Source organism: Typopeltis vanoorti, chromosome 6 (assembly GCF_054136105.1).
Source record: "Typopeltis vanoorti isolate ZY-2024b chromosome 6, IOZ_Tvanoo_1.0, whole genome shotgun sequence".
Taxonomy (NCBI): Eukaryota; Metazoa; Arthropoda; class Arachnida; order Uropygi; family Thelyphonidae; genus Typopeltis; species Typopeltis vanoorti.
In genome coordinates, this window is record NC_143554.1 from 7,507,295 (window position 1) to 7,530,420 (window position 23,126).

The 23,126-nt window shown below is 35.6% G+C and overlaps 1 protein-coding gene across 3 annotated transcripts in view; it reads right to left on the reverse strand.

Annotated features, from left to right (window-relative positions):
- ATPCL (ATP-citrate synthase) overlaps nucleotides 1-23,126 on the reverse strand; it is a 555,953-nt gene that overhangs the window by 368,079 nt on the left and 164,748 nt on the right. For all 3 annotated transcript variants that reach the window (XM_090394661.1, XM_090394662.1, XM_090394663.1), the window contains exon 9: nucleotides 18,108-18,226. In XM_090394661.1, the coding sequence (XP_090250787.1) occupies nucleotides 18,108-18,226 (119 nt within the window). The remainder of the gene's footprint in view (nucleotides 1-18,107; nucleotides 18,227-23,126) is intronic.

The window sequence follows — 23,126 nt, forward strand, 5'->3', positions numbered from 1 at the left end:
AATTTGGCATTATTAAATCACTAGTTTCCAGAGCACACAAATTCTGCTCCTCTAAAGAATCTTTAAACCAGGAATTAGAAATAATCAAAAATACAGCCATCCTAAATGGATATAATCCTAAAACAACTCAAAAAATCATCAGTCACTTATCCACACATCAAACCAGACAGGAAGACGTCCATAGGATTCCCATACCTTACGTCAAAGGCATCTCCAAACATCTTTCTAAAATTATGAAGAAATACAATTTTGCCACTACTTACAAACCTATCAACCAAATTTTCAACTTGTTATCTTCTCCTAAGGCCAAATTCTCACCTTGGATGTTGCCTGGCATTTATGAGATTCCATGCTCATGCAAATTGTCTTACTTTGGACAGACAGGTAGGTCTGTTCAGAAACGCATCTCAGAACATCAAGACCACATTCGTCTTTTTAAACTGCAGAAATCTGGCCTCTCTCAACACGGAATTGAAAATCCAAACCATAGGATCCATTGGGAAAAGTCTAAACTTTTACTTAGATCTTTATATAAACATGAACGTTTATACATAGAAAATTCTGAAGCCCTACTACACAGATCAAACTTAAACTGCAACGACGTTCTTACTATTCCTAAAGTAAGAACGTCGTTGCAGTTTAAGTTATAGTTAAAGAAATTATCATACAAAATTGTGTTAAATGTTTTATTTTATTTTTTTACTTCTGTAACACGTTACGCACGTTTAATGAGATTCTATTGTAATCATGCGCCCTAACTGTATGTTATTCCTATTATTGTTTTTAAACTACTGTACTGATGATGTCCTAAGATACTTAGGATGAAATATTTACAATTAAATAATTTTCACTGTGGTTAATACATGTGTTTCTTTTAATTAGGATTTTTCTTATCTTCTCATTAAGTAATGAAAAACCTTGTAATGCTCACAGCTTAAAATTCTATACATTAATTCTCGTCTTCTTAGAAACCCAGTTGTGGGCAGCTTTTTTGTAATTAAAATCTGTTGGATCTTGTCCCTGCAGTGAAATCAGCATCAGATTATTTAGTGTTCTGACTGATGTGATTCCTCATACAGGTTTTTATCCTTTTTAATGCAGAGAAACCCCTTTCACATTCAGCTGTGCTCACAGGTATGGCCAGTCCAACAGCAGCTAGTTTTGCTTAATTTGGAAAAGACTCTTTGAGCTCAGATGTTGTTGCTAATTTCAGCAGTATTTGTCTTGGATCTAGATTTTTGTATGACTGTCCAGTAATCATTTCTGATGCAACTTCCCATTCTAGTTTAGTACTTTCATAGTTTAAAACTACAGGACTTCCATTTCTAGAATAATAATCAAAAAGAATCTCAGAAGCCTCATGTTGATCATGACTTTCTGTATGGAAAAGCAGGAAATGATTGACATATCTGGAAATCTTGCTTCTGGGTGTTTAATAACTATGCCTATGTATTTATCATATATTGTAGTCTTAAACATAATAATATTAGAATCTGAATAATCATTGTGAAGGTCTGACCATTCACCTGAAAGATGCGGATGAAGATTTTGAAAATGACTGCCAGGAATGTCTTTCATTTCCATGATGGATAGTTTTCTGGCTTCTAAGACTGGCTCTATTTCAATTAAGCCAACATCTTGCCTTTGCCATGATCTAGACAAGTTAGATAAATGTGGTAACACATCTGAAAGCATCATTAGTGAAGCTACAAAATTGTATATTCTGATATATTTACTTAAACCTTCAGCTGTGATATCATTTCATTCAGTGGCCTCTCTTTCTAATGCAGCTATAACACTCACCATGCATTCTCTGCATTCTCTTAGAGAGTGTATTGCAGAATCATGTGACAGCCATCTAATGTCACTAGCCATTTTAAGTTTAATCTGAGGACTGTTCAGTATATTTTGGATTAAACCAGCCATTCTGATTGAGGAATTTTGGAAGAAAAACAATTGCCTTTAGATATTATTAAACATGACTAAATAAGGCACTTCAGTAGTGCTTGAGCACTAGCAAGAGCCAGTCGGTGGTGTACACAATGACAGTTGACCATGAGTCCATCTGTTTGAGCAGTTTTGCAATTCCCTTTTGCTTTCCAATCATGACAGCTGCTCCATCAGATCCTAGGCCCACCAGATTACAAGTTTTTAAGCCTAGACTGTCAAGGATTTCAATTACTTTGTAAGTTATAGCCATCAAAAGCTTTGCCATCAATGATATTGCAAGTTGATACAAAACTAACCCTGACCTCTTTTCTAAGTTGACAAATACATTTAATGTACACTATCAGCTGTTTTAAAACTGAGATGTCTGTAGTTTCATCAACTAAAACACTGAAATAATCTGAAGAATGTATATTTTTCAATATTTCAGGTCTAATTTCTGATGCTAAAATATCAATCAACACTTGCATTATTCTTTCTGAGGTATAATGTGCATTTCTACCAACGTTAAGATTAAGTAGGAAAAGCCGATAGCCTTGCAATGCTCGAGCAATTTTTCAAATAATGTAGTATGTGGTAACCCATTTTTTGCTAACCAATACATAGATCTTAAAGCTCCCAGAAAAGCTTTAATTTGCCCTATTCCAGTTTCTTCTAGTATATGTTTTTCAATTATTATTATTATTATTGTTCCGGGAAACGCCAAGGAGTCGACAGACTCATCGAGGGAGGCCCTAACATCATGTCAAGAACAACTATTCAACATTCACACAGTATCTATCATACCTTGCCTTGAACTCATTCACGGTCGTAGCACCCACAACAGACTCTGGAAGCTTATTCCACGCATTTACCACTCTCCAAGTAAAGAACCTAGCTCTAACACCCTTGTCAACCACACTCTTGCCCAGCTTCCATGCATGGCCCCTAGTCCTCCCACCACCAGTCATATTTTCAAAAATATCTTCTGGATCAATCTTATAAAAACCCTTCAGTAATTTGAATGTCTCAATCATATCACCCCTCCTTCGCCTATCGTCCAATTTCTGCAACCCACAAATCTTCAACCTATTCTCATAAGGTTCATTCCACAGACCTGCTATCATCTTGGTCACTCGTCTCTGGACCCTCTCCACTTCCTCCCCATCACGAAGAAACCCTGGTGCCCATAGCTGGGCACAGAAGTCCAGATGGGGTCTTATCAAGGCTCGATACAGAGGAACAACAACTTGTTCGTCTCTGCATGTTAAAGTATTTTTCAGAAGCCAAGTGATTTGGTGAGCTGTTTTAGTTACTTTTGCAATGTGCCCCCTAAACTTCAACTTCCTATCCACCAACACTCCCAAATCCCTGGCCTCATCAATCTCCTGGAGTATGATTCCACCAATGCGATATACTGCTGCTATTCTTTTCACCCCAAAGTGCATAACCTTACACTTTGCCACATTAAATTGACATCCATTTTTCCTAGCCCAGTCCTCCAAACTATCCAAATCATCCTGTAAAATTTTGACATCTTGTGCACTCACAATTGCTCTACCCAACTATGCATCATCAGCAAACAAGTGAACACTTCCTCTCAGATCCTTTCCAATATTATTGATGAACAAATTGAAAAGCAGTGGTCCAAGAACAGAGCCCTGTGGCACTCCACTAATCACAAGACGTCTTTTAGACTCCACTCCTGAATAAACCACTCTTTGATATCTCTCCTTCAACCACCCTCTTATCCATCTCACCAACCCTATATCTATACCCATCTGCTCCAGTTTACTGATTAGGGTTCCATGTGGTATCCTATCAAAGGCCTTGGCAAGGTCCAGTAGTATCACTGTAAACCCATTACCCCTATTCAGTTCAGCCGTCACTGTGTAATAAAACGTGAGCAAGTTACTGAGGCATGATCTACCTTTCACAAAACCATTTTGTCCCCCATACAATATCCCATTTTCATCTATCCAATCCTGTATTCTTTTCTTGACTAATTTCTCTAAGACCTTGACAATGATTCCTGATATGCTAATCGGTCAGTAATTTACAACAGCAGTCTTGGAACCACCTTTATGCAGTGGAACTATTTTCCCCTCTTTCCACCCGCTCGGGACTAACCCAGACCCGAGACTCAAATTAAACAAAATGGTCAAGGGTACTGACAATTCTTTAGCTGCTTCTCGTACAACACAAGCTGGTATACCATCCAATCCCACAGATGTATTGACATTGAGGTTATGCAATAGACTACTCACCTCCACTTCATTAACCACAATTCCCGTATAATCTACTGGTTTATTCGTTTCTGCAATGTCACCACCTGGGTGATATACTTTTGCAAAGTGCTCACTCAGTAACTCAACTGATTCAGTTACCTCTCTACCATCGGCATTCTTTAAAATCAATCTGCCATGTACATTTTTCCTTTTACTTGCTACATATCTAAAAAACTGTTTAGGATTCTCTTTAGCCTGCATGGCCAATGTTCTTTCGTAATCCTTTTTTGCTTTTCTTACCACACTCGTCACCCTTCTGGCCTGCGCTTTATACCGTTCATGTGCCTGCCGGTCACCCTTCTCCTTAAATTCCCTCCATAGTTGTTTCTTTTTTTGCAACTCAAGCTTAATGGTGTTATTCATCCATTTAACCCCTACTTGATTTATTATTCGGACTCTAGGTATACAGTCAGCCATTGCTTCATGCAAGCACTTCTTAACTACCTCCCATGCACTATCAACTTCTAGTCCTTGCAGTTGTACATGCCATGGCACTGAACCAATCAAACTCCTAAGCTTGTCATACTTTCCAGCCCGATAATTCCACATGTACCCTGTCTTAATTGAAAATTCTACACCTTTAGCCACCTCCCAAGTTAAGACCCTATGATCACTCTCACCGATTGGTGGCAATGTGGTCATATTTGTTACAGCCAAATCCTCAGATGTAATTACTAGTCAAGCACTCTCTGACCCCTAGTATTTTCCATTACATGCTGTCGCAGAATAGTTATCCCTTAATAACTGCATAAAATCCAGTTCCTTCCTCCCGTGTGTCCTCTCCTCACTCCAATCAATGCGACCATAGTTGAAATCTCCCATAATAATCACCCTCCTTCCACCCATTTCTTCTATTTGCTTGTGCATACTGTCACCACCATCTTTTCCATCACCTGGTCTATAGCAGCACCCAATTGTATATTTAGTTCTGCTAGACACAATCTCACACCAAATGGCCTCAAATGTGCTCTTTTCTCTATCCTGCAATTCAACTTCTATTCTCCTTGGCTGGAGCTCATCAGCTATCATCAACAATACTCCTCCCCCCATTTTATTCTCTCTGTCATTACTGAACACACTATACCCATCACATTCAATCCCACTAGTTATATCATCAGTCAGCCATGTTTCACTAATACCTATAACCTGTGGTCTGGAAGTGCCAACCATGGCCAAAAACTCTTCCTTCTTGTTCCTAATACTCCTAGTATTAGTGTACATGAATTTAAGACCCCCATTAGCCCCAACCCTACCTTGATGCCTCATATTAACTATCCCACTCAGATTTGTTGTCCTTATTTGCTCTGGCATATTATATTCATTCTTATATTCAACTGCCTCCATAAGGACTGTATCTCTACTCCCCCCCCCTAACAAATCTAGTTTCCCTGAATTTGCACATCCACTACATTCAGCAACACTTTCTCAAGTCTTCTTACACCGTAACCATTCAAATGCAAGCCATCCATCTTATATAGATCCTTGCGCCCATCAAACTCACTCCACACATCCACAAATTCCACACCACTCGTCATACATAACCCACGCATAAAGTCATTCGCAATTATTGCCCTCCTTTTAAACATTTCACTGTCATACCGTGGCAAAAGACTAATCATTCTAACTCTCTCACTCTTTTCTTTTGCTACCTCAAACAATTCATTCAGGTCTTCTATCATTTCCATTTTATCTCCTTTCAAATCATTCGTACCTGCCACAACAATCATTTCTTTCACCCTTTCCTTTTGCTCTCTAATAGACGCAGTTACGTCCTTTATGGTCGCACCAGGTTGGTACGATTTTGTCAAATCCTCTACTAACACACCTCGTACTAACGAGTCTCCATACAGCACTCTATCCTTCATTTTGTTCATGTTCACATTCATACGTCTATTTTTCCTGTCATACCTTTTATTATTGGTTGGTTCATTCAGTCTACTTTTGTTCATGCACTCTAGCTGCTGTTTTGCTCTTTCTATCGCACTATTCAACAACGCGATCTCACTCAATGCATCTATCTCATCTTTTTTGTTCTCTGAGAAACCATTTATACTATCATTCACACTTTCTACATTCACACTCTCACAATTTTCATGTACAACCTTGCCGTTTCTTGTCATATCCCTGTTTCCTTCATTCTGAAGGTTGACAAAAATATCACACTCACGATCCGAAATACACTTCAATTCCGCATTCTCCCTACATTTTCTACACACATTCAATCCTTTATTATCATCTAACCACACTCCTACCGCACTCCACAAAGCGTACATTTCACAGCTAGTACACTGACTCATTTCTTTTATGCTACCGTTCTTTGATAACGATGGCGAACCTTCATTACTGGCCGCCATTTTCCTTCGCACAGGTGCCATACTTATTTGCAACGTGTTTTGTCAAATTATACGTTATAACACACCAAAAATAGATGCACTAAAATACGCAAGGCAAACAAAACAAAACTACACAATATTAAGTAATTTGTATCGATAACTGAAAATGATACTTATCTTATCTGGAGCTTGCACAAACACTACACATTACGAATTCATCTAGCGGCGACTTCCCGACATAGATTATGTTATAAAACACTTTAGTACACTAACCACACTAATAAAGCTCCAATAATATACCAAAATTACACACTTAAGTCCATTAAATTGAATCCAAAACACCAATAAATCAACAAAAAACACAAATCTCTCAGGAGCTCTCCGATAGCACGTCCGTTCACCAGCTAGCCTCGACACCATTATATCTGAACAAGAATCAGTGCGTAACTTGCTTTGTTCATGGCCAGTCAACCAAGCTTTCTTTTCGAAGTGCTGTGCATGGCATAGTTACCCAAGTCACTTACTTCCTTTTTGTGGGATGTCTCTTTCCGTATTTCATACGTGTGGAACACATCATTCCATTATCTTTCACCACTAATCAATGGAATTTTTTAAACCACTCACTGTTAATACCCGATAAGCAGTGTTCAGATGCATAATTTAATACCTGTTTTACATATGAAAGAGACTCTGCAGAAATCGACACTTCTGTTGTTGGTTTGGTGTCTTCGCTACCATGCTTATCGGTTTCATCTTTCTTAAAATAACTTAAGAGTGGTTTTCTGACCTGACTTTTTGCTCATGGGATAATTTAATAAATACAAAATATCATTGTTATTAATTAATCAGAACAAATCACTGAATTGTGCACTGACAGCAATACCCGAGACACAATAATGCGTGTTATGTTGCAATTTTACTATTTATAAGTATTAATTACTAGGAATGGGAATTGGTATCACTTGAGACTGATGTCATAGTCCTCGAGAGTTTTGAGAATTCCCCAAGATCACAACTATATTTGATGTGCATGCCTATTTTCTTTTACAAAATAAAATATTAAATACTTGACTCACGATCTTCAGACAAAAACCATCATCAAGAAAAATAAATGTAGATTTTTAACATAGATTTTTGCCTTCGATTCAAATTCGTTCAATTTTCACAATTTCTTTCAAACATCAAAATTATGTCTCTTTTGTAAAAGATCTTCTTTGCAACCGATACTGTTGTATTCGGGATCGTGATTTTTGTCTTCTTCCAATTACAGATTGGTTTGCTGCATCAAAGTGAATATCCGAAACTCTCGAGATTGGCTTGCAATGCAAGAAATTGAGCTGTCTAATGAGTATCAAGACTCTCTCTGGTTTGATTTCTCATCACTATTAATTAATAAAATTTCTTAAATTATTTTTCCATTCTTGCTCATTATTTAGCCATGTCAATTCACAACGTTAATTAGCCGGGCCTCAGTAAAACCAGCCAGGTAGTTTGCCCATTCAAAAGATTCTGGGGAGAACATAGCACTAGTATATAAAAAACGTTTTGGTATATGACACCAAAACGTGGTATGAAATATAAATTTAAGAGGCCTGTGAAATTCTTATCAACCACCCTAATTGTCCACACAGTTAGCCTAGTTGCTGTGCACTTTGCAACCATATGCCTGGGGAAGGAGTGTCCTAGGCTCGATTCCCATTGGTGATGTGAGGAGCTGAAGGATCTTCCTCACCCATAGCCAAGTTAGCTGGTCCAGAGTGTGGACAGTAGGGTTTTTTCCCCCAGTTTATCCCAGGGTTTTTCATCCCACAAAGCAGGCAAACCTACCTTGAGAACTCAACACTACAGGACATAGGATACACCAGGATGTAGGGCTAACTACCTTATCCTGTGAACAGCTTGAGGTCTGCTGATTAATAAAAACCCTTGACACTGCAAGGCAAAAAGGGGGTGAAAGATGAGATGAGTAAATAATTTGAATGGTTATTTACTATACAGGTATAATAACAATTTGCCGGACCAGCCTAATCTTAACAATAATGATGGTCTAAAAATCCCAATATGGAAGCCATATATTCTAACCACATAACCTTTCTGTCCAAGAGTTAATTATAAATAGGACTGCAAGTAATCCAGAATCTTAACTTTAACAATGTTAGGACACCACTTTTGCTGTAATAAAGCTATCTATATGAATTTGTCCTCAGATGATGTTATAAATAGAATACAGGTATCCCTCGAATTAATTAATCCCTCGATGCTACCATGTATATCAAAATCGCGTTAATCAAATATAATAATAAATGGTAAAAAGTACAATTCGTCCATGATCGATTACTGTATTAATAGTTCATTTTATATGGTACTCTTTTAGGAAAGATAAAAAATGAATGCAAAGTAAATGTTTATTAACTACTTGTACCTACATTAGTTACAGCAATTATTTTTATCAAAAGAAATTATCAAGAGTCGTTTGAAAAGTTTTAGTTTTTTTCTTATCGGCATAAATTCTACGATAATAAGCAAAATGACTCCCAGATCTCGGCAAACAAGCATCCTTCGATTAACATCTGGATCCATATCCATTACTTGCTGCTGAAGCGATTCTAAACTGCGAAATATTCAATCCAGTTCTTTGAATGTTATCTCCTTTGGAACCTCATCTTCACATTCCATTTACGTTGTCTTCATATGCACATTTTTGTTCAATTTCAAGAAGATCATTGTCAAAAAAAACGTATTAAATTAAGTAATTCATGAAATCTTTTGAATTTAAATCCAATAATTCTTTAACATCTTCTGCATCAACACCATCAAAATCAAGGTCTGGATCCATATATCATTACTGAAGCGATTCTAAACTGCAAAATATTCAATCCAGTTCTTTGACTGTTATCTCCTTTGGAACCTCATCTTCACATTCCGGTTACGTTGTCTTCATATGCGCGTTTTTGTTCAATTTCAAGAAGATCGTTGTCACTGAAATCTTTTGAATTTAAATCCAATAATTCTTTAACATCTTCTGCATCAACACCATCAAAACCAAGGTCTTCACCAATTGCAACGATTTCTTCAATCACGTTGTTTACAGGATTTTGAAAACAACCCAAGTCATTATCACATTCTGGCAAAATGTTTTTCCAAACAGCTTTCATGCAGCTAGAAGAAACTTGCTCATGAATCATGAGTCATGAATGCTTTCAATTGCGTGTTCAATGTTAAATTTTTTCCAAAATTCTTGGAGCTTAATTGCATTTTCTCCCATTGTTGTTTCTACTGCCTTTGAGAATGTCTTTTTAAGAAAATAGGCTTTGAAAGTTGCAATGACGCCCATGTTCATAGGTTGCAGCAGAGATGTCATATTTGGTGGGAAAAATAAAACTTTCACATTCTCACACAGATTATCAAGAGAATTTAGATGACCGAGTGCATTATATAAAAGCAAAAGAGCTTTGAAAGCTAAGTTATTTCACTTGCAATAAGCTTCAACTACCAGGCAAAAATAAGACTTAAACCAACCTTAGAATAGAATTTTGGTAACCCAAGCCTTCTGATTCACCTGCCAAATTACAGTTAAAGAGTTCTTGTTACATCCTTTTAAAGCCCTTAGGTTCTGAGTTCGATAGACAAGTAGCAGCTTCAATTTAAAATCTCCATTAGCATTCCATCCAAGCATAACAATCAAGCAATCTTATGATACTTTATAGGCAGGCTGTGCTGCTGCTTTTTTTTATATAAAAGTTCTAGATGGCATTTTTTTCCAATAGAGGCCAGTTTCATCTACATTGAAAATTCGGCAGTAATCGTAATAATTTTCTTCGATGATTTTCTGCAGCTCAGCAGGAAATATGAATGCAGCTTCATTGGCACTTGCAGCTTCACCTGTTATTTTCACATTCTTTAGTCCAGCCCAAGATTTAAATTTGTAAAGCCAGCGTTCACTAGCTGGGAATTTTTTGAATAGTCTTCTTTATATTTAGTCTCTTTAAGTCTTGAAAACAGGCTTAGAATTTTTGGCCTTGACATTATAGGCACTAATAGGAATTCTTTTTTAATTGCAGTCTAGCCAACTAATCAACAGTTCTTCCATTTCAACCATTATAGCACTGCAGTTACTTGTGCATTGCATACTTGCAGATGCAACTATACCTTGCTCACAATACTCAGCTTTGGAGAAAATAGTCCATATTGTAGACTCGTTAAAACCAAATTCGCTTCCGATCTTACTTTTACTTTCACCACGTTTAAATGTTTTAATTATATCAAGTTTTGTATCTAAGATAATTACTTTCCTCTTCTTTTTTTCACTTAATGACCCAGCTGTTGGATTGCTCTTATTCTTCGACATGATTAATGGGCTGTAAAATTTAAGAAGTAATTTGTAAATACGTACAGCAGAACAACTAGTTGGCACTCAGGCTCAGGGAGCACGGCTGCATGGGAGGAATGGCGTCATCATGCTCACGCCACGAGGCTTGCATTTTGCGTGGTAAATTTAAAGGCACGTTAATCAAAACTCTTATATATATCAAGCTATTGCCGCAATTAATTTCGCCGGGTTAATCAAATCCCGCGTTAAGCAAGGGATACCTGTAGTGTTTTGATGTAGTTTTTTTTTTTTTTTTTCACTAGAGGTCAGGCCAGTAGAGTAACAGATGATGAAATAATTGTCTCTTTGGCATACTGTTTGAAATGTAATATAGCTTGTCTCTGTATATAAGCGTATACTCCAGATGATGACCTTAATATGAAGGTCGAAACGTCAGGAAATTAAAGTAATTATTTCTAACACAGTTGTAGTCTTCATATAATCTGTCTAAATGAATGCTGATCACTGTATAAGACTAAGGGAAAGGATTATTTAATACTGTGTTGGACCTGCTTCAGCCCAAATTCCAGCACATATGCAGTTTGGCTGAGTTTCCACAAGATGTTGGATTGCATCTACATCTACAAAATATGAGACAGTCCTTTAACTGGCTCAGATTTCATGGAGGTCCTTGCTCCAGGATCTGTTTTTCCTATCCCATACATTCTCAAAGGGGTTCAGATCCAAACTCTGTGGTGGACAGGGAAGATGATGAAAGTTGCTGTCATGCTTGCTAAACCACTTCTGAACAATTCTTGCACAACAGACAGCAGCACTATTGTCTATGAAACAACCATTACCTGCTGAATAAAAAGTCAACATTGCAGGACGGACATTAAATAGTCATTACTGTGGTTTGTACGTTTTTTTTTTGTTTTTTTTTTTTTTTAGTGATGAATTCACCACAGGTTTCGTTATTTAAAAACATATTGCATCATGTCTTTTAACTCTAATGTTAGGTGTTCTAAAACAACAGATATACATGTGTCATAGTCTAGCTGAACACACATCCATCGCTGCATGAGGTATCTATGTTATGCCTACCATAAGCTATACGAGCCTTGATAGGAAGGGCATTTATCCCGGCCCTGACTAGATTGGAACTCTGAGTCACTGAAGGGCTTCCCATTGACTGCAAGATATAAGTCTTTCTCATCTCTTCTGTTCAAGAGTTAGAGACAATACGCATTCCATTATCAAAAGGTTCAACAGTCTTTTCATTAATTCTCATTGAATCAAAAGAATTCTAAAGGGAGCTATGGTAAAAGATGAAGACAAATGTTGAAGTTTATTTAACCTCATATTTTTAGTAAGGAACCATCCATCTCAATGCAGGCATTCCTAATCTGCCAGATTTAATGGCTGCATGAAGTTAAGTGACTGGAACATCATGTGGTAGTTTAAGTTAAGATCAAACTGCTTGATGTAGTTGTTTATCTAGTCTATTCAGGATGGTTTTCCTAATATTAAACTAATACTCCTAATACTTCGATTTTTCTAATATTAAAAGAATGGAATAATTTGGGTAATACAAATTTATTTAATAATGCAATGCATTGTTGAGACTTCAATGAAGCTTATCCAGAAATACTGAAAGTTGAATTGACCAGAGTCATTGTCCAGCAGTGGAAAAATATTTATCCCAAGTACCACCACTCTTCCAAAACACTGATAGATTTAAGAGGGCAGTTAGAAAGATTAAAGATGTAAATCCTGGAGTTTTCATTTTCCTATGATGACCTGATGGTATTAGGGTGATGGTAAATGATTTGTCTTCATTAATAGCAAGTCCTTTGAGAGTAAAATACTGAACAGCATGATCTAACAACTCCTAAAGATCCATCTTGGTTTCAGCAACAAGTATCAAATCATCTGCAAATGGCACTGCATTTATTTGGCATCGATACAAATTAAAACCAATATGTGATGGCATACATGAAAGAAGGCCATCAATAATAGTATTACCCCCCAATCGGCCACGACGTCTATAGATGTCGAGATAAATCTGGATACGAAGCTCTAAAACCCATTGAATAACATGGATAAGAAGTGCAATGTGGTGTTACTATTTCATCCACATTGGCCAGTAGGGAGATTAAAGACAAATTATAAAGGATCTCCTTGTCCAATAGTGCATATAGAAGGAACAGGTGTTTTCTTTCCAATCATAACTGCAGTAGACAACTTACTATATAACTCAGAAATATAATCTTAAAAAAGAACAGGACAACCAATCCTTGAATGTGCTTCGAGAATAGAGTGAGTTAGACAATGTCAAAAGTGGAATTTGTAAATAATGAGCTTCAGTATTTACAAGCAGTTAATATGATGATATTTTTGGCACATCTATCAGCAGGAATGAAGACTCTTTGCTCCACATCATGAGGAAATATTTTCTATAAATGCTTTACCAATATTTTGTGGAATATTCTAAGAAATATAAGAGCTATAGTAATAGGTCTATATTGAGACAGATTGATTAATGATAGTGATTGATTTATGTACATTTATGTATTCTGTTCTTTTTCAACTCCCATGGTAATCTACCAAGGTTGAAACAAATTAAACAGTCTGGTTAAAGACAATGCCATTTCTCTTGTACTGTCCATAACAAACAGGCTGATATCTCATCCAACTGCACGGTTGTATTCACATATATATTTCTTAACATCCAAAGTTCCATATTTTTGTCTCAATTCCTGCCATATCAGCCACAGCATTATCACCACTTAGATGACACAATCACAATGAGATCACTCATCAGAAATTCAACTATCTCTTCTGCATCTGTTGCTTCTCTCTACTATCAACTTTCGTTAAAGTATAATCATTCTTCCATTTGCTACCCATGTAGCAAAAGAACTCTGAGATTTCCTCTGGTCTGCTCAGCCTTTTTTTTTTTCCCCTCGCATTTTCTAATTTTGCCTTCCTTGAAATGGTCTTCACCTCTCCTGCTTGTGCTCTGCATTGCTCATGAATCTGCTCATAAGATATCTCCTTATATACCACACACAACATTTTCTTCTTTTGCAGCTACCGCTTAATGATGCTACTCATGAATTTAATTCCCACTTCCTTTATTCTCCTGACTAAGTATGCTATCTGACAATGCTTTCCTTAATTACCTCTTCATTATTTCCCATGCATTACCATTCTTTGTCAGGAGTTTCTTTCATCATCATACTGCTCCAAGTTGCCTCCTGAGTATGTCCTAATACCAGGCTTTGCAGTTTCAAATATATCCATTCTTAATTGAAAATTCCACTTGCATAGCCCATCTCCCAAGTCAATACTCATAATCACTCTCCATGACTAAAGCCAAAATAGTATTACAGACAAATTCTCTGATGGTATTACAAGGGCCAATACTTTCAAATTTCAAGTCATTACCATCCCATGCTATTTTCAGGTAATTTTCTCTTAGCTGTATACATTCCAATTTTTATACCCCTCTCCAAGTGCATTTTCCTCCTCCCAATCAGTTTTTATACTTCAGTCTCCCAAAATAATTTTCTGCCATGTGTTCTCTGAGCTAATCCACTGATGAATGTCATTCACATCTTCTCTTGCATCCCTGGATCTACAAAAGCAATAAACTATACATTTTGTTCTGCAGACTTTTATTTCATACAAGATAGCTTCAAATGTTCCCACCCTACCAACACTTCCATCAACCTTACCTCCCTATTAAACTTCATCTTGTTCATGGCAATTTTTTTGCTGATAATAACCCTCACCTCAATCCTGTTCTCTGTAATGCTCTAAAAAAAATCCCTTACATTTTATCCCTGTAGCATTAACCTCATCCATAAACCATGTCTCACTAATGTCTATAATTTTTGCCTAGATTGAAGCTAAATAATGCAAAAAAAAAAAAAAAAAAAAAAAAAATCCTCACCTTCTTCCTGATGCTTCAGGCATTAGTATAGATATAATGCAATATTCCTGTCATCACTGTCCTATTCAGATCTGAAACCTCAGAAACTGCATTCAGCATTCTTCAATTTCATTTTTACACTCATTCATCTCAATGATGCCTCAGAACTTTCTTTTCTATCCAATATCTCTGGTCTCCAGTCTTTGATCAAGTATTTTATTTCTAACACAGCTCTCAGATCCATAAGTTAAAACTGGTTTGAACACTTTTTATATATTGCTAGCTTAGAGTTGATGAATTTCACTCTTATTCTATATAAATTTATTCAGTTAACTTCCTACCATTCCAGCATTTCTAATTCTGTTGTCTATTTCCATATTTAATTTGCCATCTTCACTAAAAATTATGTCTAATAGCCAAAATGTTTTACTTGTTCTATAATAGGGTTTCCCAAACTGTGAGGTGCACCTCCCTTGGGGAGGTACAGAGAGAGTCCAGGAGAGGTGTGAAGAACCTTTTAGTTGTACTTTGGAGGTTTTTTCACTTGGTTATACTATAAATTAAAGATACCAAGAAATTATATACTTGGTTTAATCCTTTTCCAAGTGTAAACAAACAAAGGTTGCACCTGAAATATAATCAGGACTAGGGCGACTCATGTACAGAAGCTGATGACTTCACATCACTTGCCTTAGTATCCCATAATGCATAGCATTATACATGGGATTTGTATTATGGGATTTCCCATAATGCATAGCATTATACATATCCATAAGGATATATGCATTGCATTATGGGATACTAAGGCAAGTGATGTGAAAACATCAACTTCTACATACGAGTTGCCCTAGTCCTACTTATATTTCAGGTGCCAACTTTGTTTGCTTACAATTGGAAAAGATTAAACCAAGTATATAATTTCTTAGTATCTTTAATTTATACTTTTAGTTGTATACTGTTACAATAAATCCAGTCTCACTGAACTACAGAATAAATCTTTGATAATGCAAAATTTCGTTAATCAAAATCTTGATGGATTCTGATGTTCCCAAATGGGAACATCAGAATCCATGTAATCCCATTTGCTACAGCCTATCTGTGCAAATCTGAATTTTCAACATTAGTCAGTGTGGAAACAAAGTTTAGAAATTTTGACTAGATAATTCTATCCTAACTGGTCGAAAGCAGCAAAAAAACAGTGCATATAAATTCATCTCATTAAAGCAGTTATGAAGAATTATATATATTGTTTAGTTCAAATGAAACAAAAATAAATAATTATTTTTGTTTCATTTGAACACTTATTTTTTATATCTTTATTAAGATATAAAATATAAATTAATATTAAATAATATATTAAAATATAATATAAATTAAGATATAAAGTTAATTGTATTGTTTTCATTGTTCATTTGTGTTCATTTTAATGTTTGGATTTTTAGAGGAAGTGTGTACATTAAGATTATACTAAAGGGAGGTGTGATGGCAAAAAACTTGGGAACCACTGTTCTATAGGGTCTCCATTCAGGATGCAGTTGATGTTTACAATGTTCCTGCCTATTTTCATACTCTTTCTACTGCTGATTTTCATAACTGAAGTATTACAGCAGTTATTCAGTTTAATTAGAAAAGTCTGAAAACTTGTACCATAATTATTTGAAAGTATAACATCATCTGTATGAAATAAAGAACTCAGTTGAATATCTTCCATTTTGATTTCAGATTCTACTTGTTTCCCCATGTGATAATAGAGATGAAGAAAAACAGCGCAGATAACACAGACCCTTGTCTCAACACCTGTTTAATATCAGCCCATCTTCATGTGCTGATGACTCACAACCTGAAAAATAGTTAATGTATTGCATGATGTAACGTCCTCATTTATACCACATAATTGTAGGGATTTGATTTATTTGGCATATGCCCTTTACAATAATACAAAACTTAAATATATTGTAGCTCATTGTTACAGTCCTATGATTTCTAAACTATTTGCTTTGAAGTGAAAATCTGATGGTGAAAATCTCTATTTTGACTGAACCCAGGTTACTCTTTTCCAAGTTTCCCTTCCACAATTTTCTTATCCTTTACTCAAGTATGTTTGCATAAATCTTAGCAGTAAGACTCAGTAGGGAAATTCTTCAATAAATCTCACTTTCAGTTTTAATTTTAGATGCAACTTCCAACCATATGAGAGCTCTACTCCAATCATATGGAATTCGACCTTCTGAGTTATGCAGTGTACCCACTGTAAAACTTTTATACCTTCATATCTGAGCACTTTTGGTCACATATCTACTCCAGTTGCCTTTCCACAATTTAAATGTTTGATGGATGCATTCCTGAATATTTTGTACCATAGTGCTTCCACTGATTCTTTCATTTAGCACTCTTTCAAAGTAATTACTCCAGACATCTAGAATATCTTTATCTTCAGTTTTTATTTCACCCTTTATCATCTGTGATTACTTTTACAGTACTTTTTCCTCCATTTCCAAGATTTTTTTCATATCATCCAAAATATTTTGCCATTTTCCTGATATTTTCTGCCTTTTTACCAGTCTTTCTACGAGTCTTGTTTAGCTAATTTTAAACAGTGCTTCACTTTCTTAACATTATTCTCGGTACTCTCTCAGAGCACACACTTACTTTCCAGGAACTTCTCAAATGCTTTCTTCTTTTTTTCCTTAAACTGGCTCTTTAATTTCCTAGGCTAGCACAGAGTTCTGATTTTTCTGTCTTTGAAAACAACCTCACCACATACATGCCTTTCTGTCCATAACCAATAACAGTCAATGATAATTTTCTCATTTCTTGTGTCTTCTTCCATGTGAATTTGTACACATCTTTTAAGCTGGAACATGGTGTTAGTAATGACTAACCCTGTCCTGAACAAAACAGTAGCAAGTACTTGCATTATTATGCCTCTATACCAGTTAGTATATCCACCTTTGAAAGTCAGGTCTCACGAATGCCAACAATCTGAGGCTACAAGGTATTCACCAAGGCAGTAAATTCAATAATTCTGTTCCTGATACTTCTAGTGTTTGGATACAGACGTAAGTTACTGCGGTGCTTATTTTTTGTATACTCACCTGTGTAGTCTGCATGACTCAAATGGACAATTTTCAGAATATTTATGTCTAATGCTTCACTTATATGTGTATACTAGTGAATGCATAATTTTTGGAAGTTTTTTTTTTTTTTTTTTTGTAAACCGTCAAAAGAATTTCGGTTAATTACATTTGCAGCTTATACAGTTATACAAAAATTGTGTTTGCAAAACATTCACAAACTGCAGTTAAAAGAAATACCTATAGATTACGGATGCTCCTCCACCTGCTACCATGGTCCAAATTCGTCCGTGTTTGTTAAGAATTGTCAATTTAAGTGATGCGCCGCTTCTGGCATCAAGATCAGCTATATAAGCTTCCTAAAACAAAAGAAACAAACTTATTCTGAAAAAAATTTATGTCAAAATATAATGATGAAACTGAACAGATCACAAATATTTCCTATTAAGAGCAATAAATACATATGCTTCTGTGTAATAAGTTTCTAGAATGATGTTTGTCATCAATTTCTCAACATGCATGCACACTCACATATACATCAACCTCATACTTCAGGACAGGGGTCTCAAGACCTATAACATGACAGTGTTATGTGTAGGCACGTGTAGTCAAGTGATTAGATAGAAGAAAGGAATTTATTTCTTAAAGAGCTGACATATATATAAATATTGGGGAAAATGGTATCAGAAGACTCTTCCAAAGAACAGAGGAAGACAAAATAATGGAAGAGAATGAGAAGTCAGTTTGATGAGTTTGGAGCTAAACCACATATGGATGATGACCATCAGCTGCCAATGTTCATACATGATTAGAGAAAAGAAGAGATATGGTGGTGTGCAGTTCAGTGGAGCAGCATTCATGGAAATACCTACTGAATTGCATAATACAGAAAGCACAAATCAATAATAAAGCAATTAGGAACCAGCAAGCTAGGGGACTGTCATCTATTAATAGTACCATCTGGATATAAGCAAGCATTTTGAGAGAAGTTTTTGGTGCACCACCCCATCAAAGATTTAGAATTTACAGTGCTAGTAGCTGAACAGAAAAGTGCTGCTCAAAATGAAAAAAGAATGCCAAGTTTGCTGGAGATTGAAAAATCTATGGATATGATGTGTTTATGCAAAGATATGCTAGATGAGAAAGTTATCCCAAGAAGAGAGAACTGATCTGGGTTAGCAACTAAATATCATCAGAAGTGAGAGAGAGTGAAGCATGGTTTTTCTTCTGGGGGAAATAAGATTGTTCTTATAGTATGAAAATACAAATAAACAGAACACAAGTAAATTAGAATACACACAAATTTGTAGACTACCGACAACATAATATTCCTGAGTTACAAATGAATAAATGAAACAAGACTGGCTAAAAATTAATAAAGAATGCTTCAAATGAGAATCGTCATCAAATTCCTGATATGTACCCTCAGAGGTTTGTACAAAATATTATGACAGTACTGCATGAAAAAGTTACATCATTATTAACTTTCTACCAACAGTTTTCCTCTAAATTAATGTCAAGACCAAAATAATATCAGATCTCATAATTCTGTCTTTGAAAACTTCTTACTATAACAATCCACATAGATATCGCTTCCCAAACTTTGGGTCGTAGGTTTTGTTGAGAGGGGCAGCTGTGAAATAATGAAAACAAATTTAAAATGTTTTAAGACTAAGTAGATTTTTTTTATCTTAAAAAGAAACATATTTAATTTTTATTATTTCTTTTTTGTTATTTTTTATATTTTAATGGAAAAAAATCACACATTGGTTCATAAATTTTGCTTCCTGCATATTTCGGAGCTTAATGAATATTACTAAATATATGCTTATTTATATATGTTTCATCTCAAAGAAGAAATCTAAGAATTGCAGTTTCAAATATTTCACTTGATATTGACTTTTTGTGTAGCAGTATTGAAACACATCAATCACATTAAATTGTTAATAAATTTCTTTTATGTTTTTAATTCTTTCTTTATTACTAATCATTTTGTGTTTCATGTGCTTGTACTGCAAATGTACAATAACAATATATCTATCTATATAAAAATATGAGATAATGTACCATGTCAAATGCATATGTAAGATGCTAAAAATGTAATATTTGCTTAAGTTTCTTTTACATTTTTGTTCAAATATTACATTTTGAGTTCCATGCCGAATATGGACTATATAAAGTTCGGGGACTCCAAGCGTAAGCAAATACCTGGATAGAGCAACAACTGACCCTTGAAGGTAGTGCAAGCTGAGGCAACTCATAGAAAGGGTGGAGCAAGCTCCGATCACTATTCTTGATATTTACCAATAATGTGAACTTAACTCCTAGGAGCTGTATTATTGTTCAACATTATGAGAGAAGGTCACTACCCAGACCGGTTTCGACCTTTTTTGAGGTCTCATCAGTGAGTAGGTAGACCAAGTTAATACCAAGTTTGTAGTGAACAGAACTTACATTTGTAGTGAACAGAACTTACATCCCTTCTATGAGAATTGCCAAGAGGTGTCCTATTAAATTAGTAATTATAATGAAGAGCCAAAGGCTTCAATTCAGCGACATAACTTATTTAAGTTAAGGGATATTATATCTATCCCATTATGGGTAAATATCAAGAATAGTGATCAGAGCTTACTCCCCTTTCTATGAGTTGCCTTAGCTTGCACTACCTTCAAGGGTCAGTTGCTGCTCTATCCAGGTAATATTTGCATTTGATTTTTGCAATATTTGCTGTGTATGTTTTGTATTGAATATAAATACAATAAATATTATAATAATATATGTCTATATTATGATTTTTTTAAGACGGGGAGGGGGAATGAAATATTTTACTTTTTCCAAGGGGGGGGGGGAATCCTGACATCCAGAAGTTTGGGAAGCACTGACCTAGATCATAGTCTTCCTCTGTGAAAACTCAGCAGGGAAATTCCTCTTATTCTCACATTGTTTTATTTCTCTTTTTTATAGATGAGTATTATGAGAGCTATACTCCAATAATCCAAAATTTGACCCTCAGACCAGGCCTTTTTAATTATGCAGCGTAGCCATAGTAAAACTATCATACCTCCATATTTGAGTATTTCAGGTTGAACATCATCCATTCCAGAGTCGTTCACTGATTGCCTTGTCTACTGATATGTATTCCTGATAGTTTTCTACCACCATGCTTTCACTGCTTGTCTCATTTAGCAACCTTTCAAAGTCCAAGTAATTACTCCAGACGTGTAGAATATCTTTATCCTTAGTTTTTATGTCACCTTTATCATCTGATTCCTTTTGCAATACTCCATCCTCTATCTCTAAGCATTTCAAATAGCCTCCACAATATTTTGTCACTTTCCTGATAATTTCTATTTTCTTACAAAAGTCTTCCAATGACTTTAGTTTAACTTGTTTTACACAGTGCCTCACTTTTACATTTTCCTCTGTATTCTGTTAGATCACAAGCTGACTTACTTGCCAAGAACATACCATAAGTTTTCTTCTTTACCTTGACTACCTGTTTACATTCCCAATGCACCATGGAGTTTTGTTCCTATCCTTGCACACAATTTCATCACATACCACTCTGGCCGAATCAATCGATGTTTGATTCTGGTTTTCAAACTTTCATTTTTTTTCTTGAATAACGTTTATGTACTGAGTCTACAGTTCACCTCAGAAATCTGTCCAACTTTGATTAGTTAATAAGAAATAGAATTTTATCCTTTTAAAAACAAAATGGTGATCATTTCCAATTTCAAATCCTCTGTCATATACTCATGTGGCCTGAACCAGTGGGAAAATGTTGCTATTAAAAATAATATCAATGAATCATATAAATTAAATTATGGACAAAACTATACTAACTGTACTGTTGTATTACAAGAATATTTAACTAGGAGAGAATAACCTTCCTGCATAGTTTTTATCAACAAACTGTACATTATCTACATCTTACACATTAATAGCAATTATACACATACTGGCCACTGAATTAGAAACCTGTATGAATGCTGCTGGTCAGTAATCATCAATAGTGTTGATCATACAGGAAAAACAAAGGTTCTATCTGAGGTTCTTTTCAGATCTTTGTGGGTGCCCATCTGGCTGGAGCCATGATTTTGAAAACAGCAGAGCTGACTGTTTCTCAAAAGGCGAGATTTTACAGGAATTTAACCGGTGAAAAATAACCCAGATGGCTTGTCTAAAAGATAACTGTGATCCTAAGATAGTTTGTCAGAAACAAGATCAGTGTCACCTGAGAAGGCTTGTACGGACCAACTGAACTTTCTGCATGCATATTGACTGAAGCATTTAAGGAATGCTGTTCATACCTCAAACTATGTACAGAAGAGGATCAGTATTGGCAGTCATATGACTATACAGAAACCACTGATTTCTGCAAAGAATGGGAAAGTTCATCTACAGTGGTGTCAGGAACAGTGACTGGATACTGAAAGACTGGTAAAGTCATATGGTCCAACAAGTCATGGTACACCTTGTTCTGTACCGATGATAGGCAGAGATTGGTGGGAGCCCCATGAAGCAATGAACCCAGCTTACCTTGTAAACACAAAACTCAAGGTTCTGGAGGTGGCATCAAATCGTGCCTAAGTAGCTGAAATGTTTTACTAGTTCCACAGGTTCTCCATTCACAACACAGTTGACATTTTCAATGATTCTGCCTATTTTCATTGTCTTTGTCTTTTTATTGCTGACCTTCATACCATATCTATTACAACAGCTATTCAATTTAGTCAGAGAATCTTGCAGAATTGTAGCGGATTTATCTAGAAGTATAACATCATCCGCATAAAGCAAAGAGTTGACATTAACATCTCCAATTTTGATATCATGTTTAATACCACTTTTCTTCATAATGTGATCCATATAGATAATGAATAACAGAGGGGATAACGTACATCCTTGTCTCACGCCAGATTTAACATTAAACCATCTTCCTGTACTTCCTTCAATTCTAACTGCTGACTTACAACTCAAATAAAGACTAAGTATTGCTTGATATAATGCCCCATTGACACCATATAACTGCAGCATATTGAATAGCTTTTCTCTTGGCACCTTATCATATGCCTTTTCCAAATCGACAAAACTTAAATACAGATCTTTGTTATATTCCCATGTTTTTTCTCGACTATTTGTCGTAAAGTGAAGATCTGATCCTGACAGCCTCTGTTTGGTCTGAATCAGGCTTGTTCTTCACCAAGCTTGTCTTCCACAATTCTTCTCAACCGTTTCTCAAGTATACTTGCATAGATC